Raw genomic sequence first — 12,085 nt, 5'->3', positions numbered from 1 at the left:
ATTTGTACACACTCTTGTCTTTGTGAATCCTTGAATATTTTATGTAGTGAACATGATATATTCTTAATAAACTAATCGATTAAGCTACTCTTACGAACCAAAAATAGAAAGAATATGAAATAAACATGTGACTACTGCCGTAACGGACCAAAATTGTGCCTGAAAATCGATCGCTTTTGCTGACTATTTCTTGTACAATTTCTGTGAGATTGACGTTAAAAAGTTGCATTTCGTCGAATTAAGCGGGTCCACATGTTACTTCGGACCGAAACTTATGCCCGACATAACCGGGTTATCGACTTAACAGAGGTCGAGATAAGCGGGTAAAAAATAGCATAACAAAGAAGAATTTTTTCGGGACCGGACCAAACGCTCGACATAAGCGGGTTGTTGAGATAACCGAGGTCGAGATAAGTGGGTTTGACTGTATATGAGGAACTCATTGACATCTGCTCAATAACAGTTTATACCTTGATGGCCAATAATATTGCACCAGTGGAAGATACATATGTAGTGGATGGAGCTAGTGCTTAGGTGCAACTAAATTGGGTTGGATTGTTTTGCGATTATGTTTGAAGTTTATGATTGATGAAGAGGAAGAAATTATGAATATATTGCCTTTTGAGAAAAACATCAGCTTTGGTATGTTTGGACATCAGTATTATAATCAGCTGGTCATAAATGGAGCATATGTTTACAGCGGCTGATGAAGCCTGTTGTTGGGTTAACAGTGGTAACTGGACCAACTTGAATTGCTTTACTGCAATTAATTTGCTTCATTTGGCAGAATGTTTAGGCCTAATAATTTCAGAATCATTTGTGACTTCACTGGATTCATTTCTGATCAGATAGTGGCTTTTGTTTGATTGTGCTTTAAATTATCATCAGTTAGACAAAACGGGAATATGTATCTTCTCACAAATCTATTTTTCATCTTGGGATCATGTTTTATTGGCAGATAATTTGTTTCATTTGGCAAAATGTTTAAAACCTCGAGTGTTTTAATTAATGGATCATTCAGAAAAACAATAGACATAACACTCATTGCATACATATAAACTTTAAAATCACATTGGTGCAAAGAAGTATATTTGCTTTTCTGTCTGTGTCTTGGAAATGACATGCAGGTGTTGAATTTTCTGACTCTCAGATTCCAAAGAAACAGAAAGTGTCATCTCTGAGGAGAAGGGGTAGAGTCAATCTCCAAAATTTGTTTGTTGTTTAAGGACGAGTGAAAAAATGAACTGACAGTTCTGTGATGTACCTCACAAATATCTGAATCATATATAACCTTCATAGTTGTATGGATATATTTTTGCATATAAAATGATTTGAGCAGTTGATAATAGAATATGTTGAGAAGTTGAAAATGTAATAAAGTATAAAATAACCCGGTTTCATATACAAAATATACACACAGTAAGAGTTAGAAAGGGAAACTTTTTCAAAAATTTATGTTTCTTACAAAATACTATACAAGTTTCTCTATATTCAGCACGAAGCAAGAAATGTTAAAGATCATTTGTTTCCACGAATAGTGAGGAATCACATCAACGGGCTTATGACTGTTCAAAAGAATTGACTAGAGATTTCAGTTTTGACTCGTGTGGTTTTTGGAGTCAAGGGTCAACTGACTCCACCTTTGAAATCTGTTGAGAACCTTGAGACGTTCTCGTCAGGGTCTGTGCATGATGTGGATGCATCTATTTTTAGAAAGAGGGAATTTCATAATATATAACCATTCACTTTTTAGTTTTGTTACAATAGTTCCCATTGATAGGAATGCAGATATATGGTTTTATTATTTGTCCACATGCATGTAGTAAAGTCATGTATTATTTGCATCACTGCTTTTTTTGTATTGTCACAATGTCAAATTGACCTTACAGGGCTTCTCAAATACTGCAACTTAGCATTGTCCCATGCATTGTCTGACCTATATAACTATATTTTAGGCTAAATCTTTTATCACATAATATTTAGAAAATTGCTTTCTTAGAATTGTATATTGATTGAGATAAAGCTGGACTGTCCGTCATGCTCAAGATTGTTCATCAAGAAAAATTATCAGGGAGTCCTAAGAAATTTTGATAATTAAAGACAGAAAAGAATGAGATTGATCTAATATTATTTATTTCCTCACTATGACCAGATTTATTAAAGGGTTTCACCTATTTGTTAGGAAATTTGTTTAATTTTACACACAGATTAGATTTTTGTTTTTTTCCTCTGAAATAAAAGGTACTTCTGCCTTTTATAATCCTGGTCCAATGAAGTTGGCACCGATGAACTTCGTTGCTTCTAAATTTTGCAGAACTGCTTCGATACTTTATTGTCCATTATGAAAGGTATTTCATAGAAAGTAGTCAGAGATGTTTTCTGTACAAAGGTTAGAAATTTTGTTGAAGTAATTGGTTCCTTAATATTCTGAGCAACAGTAACAGAAAGTTATTGAACCTTGCATTATCTTTATTTGTTTTGGTGCATACACTTAAAAAAAAGATGTAACAATTTTTAAAATATGAAAAAAGAAAATGACGTTTACCAGTTTCTTATTCCTTGAAAAAAATTCACAAATGTTTCCTGTTTAGATTCATCAGTCAGTTGTTGGTAACAAGACTTTTTGATCAGGTTGTGTGCTTTATATTGATCATGTTTTTTATAGCTTGTTTGATTTTGGATGTAACCTGGTTTGGTCAAATAACTGCTTTTTCAAAGGAGCATGCCTATCTATCACTAATCTATAAAGGGTCAGTACAAAGAATCTAAAGCATCATTGACACCATCAGACTTTCTTATGATGTTCAATGGAACATAATTTAATTCCATATGGAACCAAGATCTGTATAAAAATGTATGGTGAGATGATTTGGGAGTTAGAATGTCTGTTAAGGGTCATTCATGCCAGTGGATAGGTCAGCAATAAAAAGCACATTACTTGAGGAATTGGTCTTAGAGTTTTTATTTGGACAACCTTGGTTGACACCTTTCTATGCTGAACCAGTACAAATGAGGCCATATAATTAGGTCAGACATTTTAATTGGTAGATTTAGTAAGTTCCCGTAGATGTTACCAAAAAGGAATTGTTCCTTTTCTTCATTTAGAACCTTTTCAGTATGATCTTTAAATATTTCATTCCATTTTGCAGTAGAATCTGGATTTTCAAAGTAGTAACCAGCAGTAAAAGATTTGCTGTTCGTAGTTTAAACTTTTAAGCAGCTACTTTTGGTATGATTAACTTCAAGTCTTCCCTGCGTTTACATATAATACTATCATGTACACAGTACCAAACCTCCTGATCCATGTTTTCTCTTTCCTAAGAAATGGAAGCGTTTGATTTGAAAGGCATATTTATTTTCTTTGGATAGTAACACTTGTTTAATTTGATTAAATTATCTTGTTAATATTGAGGCAACCATTATGCATACCATTAAATCTTAATGCTGAGTACAGCACACTACATTTGTTTTGGGTCAGCAATGGAGATAAATATGAATCGGATACTCATGAGTCAAGTTAGCTATAATGATACACATTGATCCAAGAGATAGAGAACCGATACAAAATATTTACTGTAAGTTTTTTTAGTCTTCGGCAGTCACGAATAATTATTATCATTTAGCCTAGTTATTCTTTAAATATATAAATATCTGAAACAGCATTTGCAGTCACAGGCACACATTTTTTATTAGTAAAAATGAAAAGACTATTGAGAATACTCATTTGCTTTCTGCAAATTAAAACTAAGTGACATGGTTCATAATCTACCCCCTCCCATTACATGCAAATTATCTTAACCCAGCAACATGTTCAGCATATAGGATACATTCCAAACTTGTTCCACATGTATAATGAAGTATTTTACTCATCATTTAATAACCACTTTTACACTAAGTTTCTAAGTTGAATTTTAAGTTGTCTACGATGGTTGCTTTGAAAACTACACTACCAGTGTGTCTAACGGTGAAATGTGTCACATTGAAGTCTCATTGGTAGTTATTGGTTGTTCAGATCCAGGTTAAATAATAAATACCAATCAGGAATGGTGTTAAATACGAGTTGGATGGACAAAAATAGACAGCATGTCGATCAATCTCCCTTTCAGCAATATTTCAAAATTAAGAAAGGGCAGAATACCGAGTCGATTAAAATACAGACAATTTAAAAGTTGTGTGCAATTTTCCTTTTTTTTTATCAATCAATTTAGCCCTGTGGATCATATGGTAGAAAACTTTATAACTATACCAGGTTAAGATAAACTGAATAATAAGGATGAAAAGAATGAAATTAAGAAGTAAAGATATTTGAATACCTCTCTCTGCACAAGCAGACATGGCATAAATGGACTAAAATCCCTAGTACGGCACTATGGAACAAATAAGAAATGTGGCATGATAGTAAACTACAGATTCAAGAAAATAAGTTTGTGTTTGTGAAAAATCCTATTTTGAAAGTTCTAGTTGTACTACAAAATAGAGGTGGAGAAACCTAATTTTTTGGACCCAATTTTTGTTCCACCCAAAATTTGCCCTTGGTCATAAACCAATTTATTGTCTGGATTTTGAGACCTTTTGGCCTCAGATCTCAGGCAGACTGATATGAACTGCACACTGTTGAACCTTTGCAAAAAGTAGGATAAGATGGGCATTTGGAGTAAAGAGTGGTCTTTTACCCTTCTGCTCATGTTTGAGCGAAATAGCCAATGAAAAACAATGCTTCTAACATAACTAGGCATTAGGTTAATGGGAAATTACTTGGAATGTATGTATTAGGATGTATTCAGAAATAGCCCACAAAATTGTTTCCTACTCGCATTTCAGGCAAAAACAACAAAAACCTCCAGTATTTAATGAGTTAATTTGAATATTCCTTATGTATTTAATCACTTATGCATCGACATTATACATAAATTACAAATTTAGACATTCCTTGACAATTTGTAAACAAATTCCAAAATACTTGATAACTCATTAACCCCTGGCGCCATGTTTACATGGCAGGAGGTAGTAGCCTACTGCTAAGCTCTGTAGCGTCGTGGTCATGTATGATACACTAAAGTGGGTGGTATTATTGAAAGATAGACAGATGTAGCTCTACAATGATACCAAATAATCTGGAACATCTGCACTACAAAATACAGGTGGAAAAATCTTATTTTCATTTCAGGTGAAAACGACAAAAACCTCCAGGGGTTAATGAGTTAAGCTAAAATCCTGGCAGCATATCTCCTTAAACCATACATGGAGAACAAATTTGGAATTTCTCCTTTAATGCAGAGATATGTAACCAGTGAATGAACGTGCTGATCGAATAAATAAAATTTGCAAAGAATCAGCAAGGGGCAGATTTCAAACCGTTCAAGCTTATCACCTTGTGTACAATTAAAAAAAATATATGTATCGAAATAAAAACGAGTTTTGTCAATAGTTTTCCTTCTGCACTAGGTGATACAACCTCTGGCAACAGCGGTCTTTCGCATCTACAGGAAGTACAATGTGATTGATTGTTTTGGTATTCATCCTCGTTTCCATGCCCATATTTTGTCCTAGATGAGGAAATTGCTTTATTTCTTATATTTTGAAGATAACATTCGATTGGTAATAAGATGTTTTCAAAGCATTCATGGCTAAAGTGAGTTAAATGGAGCCACCATTAAATGGCCTAAAATGTTGAATAAAACTCGCTGACAACCAACAGATAGGAGTTTGAAAGTATTTTTTTTCTTGCTATTGATGAGAATTGCATATAAATATATGATAACTATATCTGTATCTGTAATTTACATACATGTACTTGAATTACAGCCATTATGTCGGCATACATACAGGTGCATCACCTACCTTCTAAAGATTGAAAGACCATCAAGTTCATGTGTATTGATATGTATCTTATTGCAGGCTGTGTATCATGACTCGTTTTGATATGCGGAATGGGTGTTTCATTTCACCCCTACTGCTTACATTGAAAATTATACATTGTAGCTTTTGCAATGAGAATCAGACTGTTTCATTTACAAGGGGGTTTCTGACATTGATCTATAGATGTGCTCAGTTATTTATCATGAATTGCAATTTTCACATATGTTAAGCAAAACTAACTATTTCTTAAATCTTGTAATGGGTGTGGCTTCTTGGTCATAAACCTAATTATGTATTTGGCACTCGAACTGCTTGTGGCCAAAAGAAAAATTGAGTGCCATTTAAGTTGCTGTTTATGTTTACAGTCAAAAGTAGAGGTGGAATCTGTACTTGGCAGAGTAGTAGAGTATAGGTTGCCCTATTGCTTGTAAAAGTGGTTGATCATACAAGTCAGGCCATAGTCTTGGATTAGATTAGAGATTATGTGATTGTGCTATGATACATCAGTCACAGGGTGTAGGGTGGCAGCATACACACAGATAGGTATCACACATTGGGAATTAGACACAACAGATAGTTAACGCATATTGGGAATTATACATACAACACAGATGGTTACTAAAGCTGTACTGATTAATCGGCCATACTCATAATTGGGCCGATTATTGGAACAATCGGTATCGACAGAAATAATCTGTGCTGATGTAAACAAATTTCCAAAATATAAATTTAATAATAACATTCATCTTGACATGGTTGAATTTTAAATCAGAATTAAATAGTGGAAATTAAGGAATAAGCATTTGATTTGGGGGTTAATTGAAAGACGGTATATTCTTAAATGTAAATACTTGTTAACACGCTTGCTGTAAACTACCGCTGATTGTTTGCTCGCAGCTAATTATCAATACCATTCATGCAGTCATCCCAATCACAGCAGCCAATGAGGCCTCGTGTGGCTGTTGAACTTCCAGTGTACATATTACAGGGATGGTCCTGGCTTTTAAAAAGCTGTTGCCCAAAAAATCACCAATCTCAATATTTTGTTGCCAATTTTCAAAAAATGTTGCCAGAATAAGTAGTGAATATTTTTCCAAGACTATTAATGTAATAGGCATTGAAAAAGATGGGATAGTTATTACTTTATTGACAACAAGCAATACAGCCATAATATTACAAAATAAATCATTACATGACTGTTTTACACTACTTCCATGGTCTTGCACATCACCGTTAGTGCATAGGTCTAACTGTTGTCACCTGAAATAAATGCATTATCAAATGTAAAATATCTTCTTACCTACAGTCTCACTTTTTTTTAATAGAAACATCAGGTATTAAGCAAATCTATATTATGTATATTATTTTCCAAATAATAGTTTTGTAAGAAACTTTATTTAGATGACATTTTAATACTAAAACCTTGTGATCATGCTTTGCAATGTAAGATAAGTGAAGTATAATGTGACCATTGATTTCACACATTCATGAATTAAATGCCCCCTCCCCCTTTTTTATCGCTAGCTTCACAAAGTACATCTTCGTCAACCAGAAGTTAAGAAATTTAGTTTTGCTGCACTTTATATGCTTTGCTTGTTAGTGAATTGTTTCCTAAATCCGAGGAATGATCACTGAATGCTGCAGATTTTTTCTCAACAAGCAAATTATGATCTGCATTCCCACCAGTGAAACTTACACGAGTCAACTTGACCTGACATTTATGTACTGTATATATAAGCATTAATTATCATCATTAAATTAAAAGAAGGAATGAAGAAACATATCACAGAGCATATGTGCCCCCAAAAAACTAATTCTGAATAGATATGTTATTTAGTAAAAAGTTCTATTTGCATATACGAGTTAACAATAAGAAATAAGGTGGGATATAAAATGTGGGAAATAGTTATCACCAACATTCCCTCTAAGCGAATGGTAGATGTGCATGCTATGCGTGCTGCATTGTGCAAGCATTATGGTGACTTGAGTATCGATGTTGGATTGAATATCTGGTAATTTTGATCTGCTGTGCGGGGATGCATGAGCAACTGCGTGGAAACGTGTGTGCGCAGCTTAGAGGGAATGTTGGTTATTACATGTATGGTAGCTTGAGACCACATTTGAACTGTTAACATAAATCTGCACCCTATTTATGCACTGTTATATATAAAAAAATAGGGCATGGTTTACTTGTCAATCAAATGCTAATGCTTTCGCTAACTGTAGAATATGCGGTTTCTTTATATAATCGGTATCTGCAATTTTAATAATCGGCTATACGCAGTATCTGCATAATCGGCAAAAATTGATATCAGTATAGCTTTAATAGTTACATCATATTGTGAATTGAATGTGCACCACACAGTTATCACACATTGGGAATTAGACATCACTACAAATAGTTATCACACATTGGGAATTAGATATACACCACAGATAGTTACCACAAATTCAAAATTAGACATGCACCACAGATAGTTACCACACATTGGGAATTATACATACAACACAGGTAGTTATAACACATTGTGAAATTGCAACATGTGCTGATCCAAGATCAGCTTCTCTTGAAAATGCTTTAAATCTCTATCACTGAAGGTATCATTGTGTCTAGGTTAAACAATTAGGAATGAAACTTTATCCAGGTTAAGGAGCTTAATTAGTTGATTGATGCTCTCAGTTATCTCCAGAGATGCCATGACAGTAGATACCTCATGCTCTTCCAGGACATTTTTCATTAATGTTCTTCCCAAGAGTACCTCTACTACATGTACAAGGGGGAATTTTTCCTGACCCTAGTTTGAGTGTTACAATTTTGAGATAGCTGTAGAGATCATGATTTGGTTCCCACTTTTGGATCACTCCAGTGACCTAATTGTTAGAACGTCTGCCTTGCATAGAGGAGATTGTGGGTTTGAACCCCAAAGACTTATAAAAATGGTGCTTACAGCTGCCTCTCTTGGTGCTTAGCATTAACCCTTTACCTCATGCAAACGTCTTTGGACGCCTCTACACCATTTGCATGGAAACGCCTTTTGACACCTCTGCTCAAGTTGCCTGGAAGCGCCTTTTGACGTCGGCTGTAAACGTCTGCCATTTTAAGCTGGTTTTCGTAGCGCCACTTTCGGGGGAACCCCATTTTAAATACTACAGTCATTTCTGCAAATGACAATTACGTCTGATCACGTGGTCACTGTTTATGCACTGGTAGATATTGGCTATTTAAGGTAACTGTTTTGTAATCTCCACTCTCCAAAATGGCGGTCACGGATTTCATTAAATAACCTAGGTAAAGGCTCTGATATTGATGTAGGCAACAATTAGTTTTTATAAATTATCAAATTCAGATGACTTACTGATGTAGATGCAGACGAAAAACTTGTAAATTTAGAGTATTGGAAATGGCAGCTACAGTTGGTCACGTGGCCTCACTGACATGACGGTGAACGAGTTCTCTCAAGATTGTAAAGCATATAAAAAATTCTTCCCTGATAAATAATTACACAGCTATAACATTAGGACTTTACTCTTACATTTTTCCATATATAATAGATGTTTACCAAAAATGTAAAATGGTTCAAATTGCTGTTAAACGTAACACACTACATTGTTTAACAGTCCACAGGTAACCGTATGCGTATGGAGTCAACTAGGTACCAGTTGTTCTATTTATAGCGCGCTGCACTTTGTAACTATGCTCTATGAGGTAAAGGGTTAAGAGGTTAGTGTTACGACTGGTCTCCCTGGTGTCAGGATAATGTGCCTGGATTGGACATAATGCTATGTGTCTACCCAGTGCTAGACATCACTATCAACTGCCACACTGGAGACATCATAGCAATAGGACTGAAAAATTCTTAAAGCTACATTAAAAATCCAATTCACACACGCTCACATTTATTCCCACTATTGCCAAATGAAGGATCACCTCAAATAGACGAAGTACAAACTGTTCTGTCATTAAGATAAAACTTTAAAACAACTTCGTGACAGGTGATTCTCAAATATTTTGTTTTCAGTTGTAATGCCTTGAACTTTTCATGAGAGATTTCCTTGTGGTGTGTGATTTGTAAAACCTTTTAAAAATCACTGAATAGCCCTGAAAACTTGAATTTCGTGAAAGTTGGTTTTAGATCTGAATTTGTCTAGAACCTTGAACTTATCCAAAGAAATTCAAAATATTAAAATTAAATCTTTTTAACAATTCTGTGTTCTTATTTATATGCTTTCCCAAGAATACAAATATAACTGGACAAGCCCCCCCCAAAAAAGTGTGTTTCTGGTTGGCCAACCATCCCAGCTTTTGTTGCTGACCTCAAACAGTAAATTATCGTAGCTCTCCCACCCACCCACCCCATTAAAATATTTGTCAAAAATTCCAAAATTGATTTGTGAACCAAATTAACCTTGTTTTATGCAGTATTTGAAGCACTTAGTACATTATATCAAGCCCATCATCCCTGTTTAGTGTTGGCCTCCGCTGTCACATATTGATCACCTCCTTCACCTTCCTTTTCCATATATTGTCCTCTGATGTGATCATCTTGGTTTGCTTGGGGACGATAGTGTCCCATTATTGTTACAATTGTCATGTATAACCATTGATTCCCTACTGATGTGTTCCTTAATACTGGTTTTTAACACTACCTATATCCATGATGTAATCTTTCTCAAAATGATTGCATTTCCAATAATAAACCACACCACAATTTTTCACATTTTCAGTTTTGTCCATGTTTTAATTAGTTGTATCGATTGTGATATGCATTGATCCCATGTTGAATTATCCAGAGCAAGAAAGCAACCTTTTCAGTTGCATCCATTATTTTTGTTATTTTGTCAGGTAGAATTTTTAGAATTTGCTAGGGGTCTTCAAGGGCCTGGAATGGGCTCAGTCTCAGTGAGAAAGATTTAAAATTGCTGAATTCCAAATTTTAGCTGCTTACTCTTTATTTATTTCACACCATTTGGTCTAATTCTTTACCGATATGATGGGTCCTTGACACTTGAGTCGATGGCACAAATTATGAAACAAGTTATTGTAGCTGTATGTAAAATCTAATACTTTTGTTCTTCACTGATGTCAGATTTATCATTTACATCAGTGGAAGGTGTTTGCTTTCTTTATATTTACTGGGTTCATAGATAGCCCAGCCATGTATGGATGTTTCTGGTTGGATTTAATAATGGTTAGGCCAACAAATCAGTCCTACTGGTATGGCTGGTATGATGCCAAAAAGAGATTGATGAGACCACTTTAATATTCACATTTAATGCATTTAGGATTCAAGTAATATACAGTAGAAATCAGTGTCTGTTTTGTAAATTTAAGGAATGAAATTAATATTCTCAATAAACCGGTTTCATTTGTTTGTGACCGTCTTGTAAATGCCTACAGGAATAGCCTGCTTTGATGTGAGTTACTGTTAGGACATTTTTCATGCATGTATTTTCCCCTTGTGATTCAGTTGTAATACATAAAGTTTTCTGCTTGCAGGTCCCCAATTTCATTGTTCATAAGAATTTGCAAATGTTGAATTATTTAGCAGGGCAAAATTTGCAGGTTCTATAAAATGCAACTGTCAGTGATAAACTTCATCCCAGTAGTAGAGGTTTGCCCCTCCCCAATATTCTTTTGAATTGTTGACACTGAATTTGTTTGTAATATTGTTACCTTAAATTTTAGTCACATCTTATTATTGTGTACAGATCGAAGCGGCAGAAGATTGCAGAAGAAGGATGCTGGGATTGCAGTGTGTGTACATACAAGAATTCTCCTGAGGCATACAAGTGTGAAATGTGTGATGTCAGAAAGGGCACATCGACGAGGTCAGTACTTAGCACAATTGAAAAGAATAGCTGATTATTTTATCATAGTACCTTTTTGAAAATTTAGTGTTCGAAAACATGAGTATGTTTACATGGAAAGTTAAGTAGCACTTCATTAAACAAACAAGGTGAAATGTAAACCTACAGAATCCCCTGAAATTCAAGCTCCCACTAATATCTTAATCAGAACATCAAAATTCTGACTGGTGGCCATTTCTGTTCATCATACAGGTGCTCTTGAAAATGTTACATCAATATATCCAGGTGATCAAGAGCAGGGGTAATTTGAACAGGGGTAATTTGAAATGTCAGCACAATATTTACATTTAAATCATTGTATCCAAGTTTGATTAAATTAGATTGGCCACATGTTGGTGCAATTTTCACGTTTTGGAGG

The 12,085-nt window shown here is 34.6% G+C and overlaps 1 protein-coding gene across 1 annotated transcript in view; it reads left to right on the top strand.

Moving 5' to 3' along the window:
* The window catches only part of LOC149788523 (YY1-associated factor 2-like), a 44,433-nt gene that overhangs the window by 6,728 nt on the left and 25,620 nt on the right, over positions 1 to 12,085 (top strand). The window contains exon 2 of the mRNA XM_089974533.1: positions 11,569 to 11,688. Within this exon, the coding sequence (XP_089830659.1) occupies positions 11,569 to 11,688 (120 nt within the window). The remainder of the gene's footprint in view (positions 1 to 11,568; positions 11,689 to 12,085) is intronic.

This window comes from Sinohyriopsis cumingii, chromosome 11 (genome assembly GCF_028554795.1).
Source record: "Sinohyriopsis cumingii isolate HCF-2022 chromosome 11, ASM2855479v2, whole genome shotgun sequence".
Taxonomy (NCBI): domain Eukaryota; kingdom Metazoa; phylum Mollusca; class Bivalvia; order Unionida; family Unionidae; genus Sinohyriopsis; species Sinohyriopsis cumingii.
Note: the sequence above shows the minus strand (reverse complement) of the source record. Positions and strands in the feature narration are given on the sequence as shown.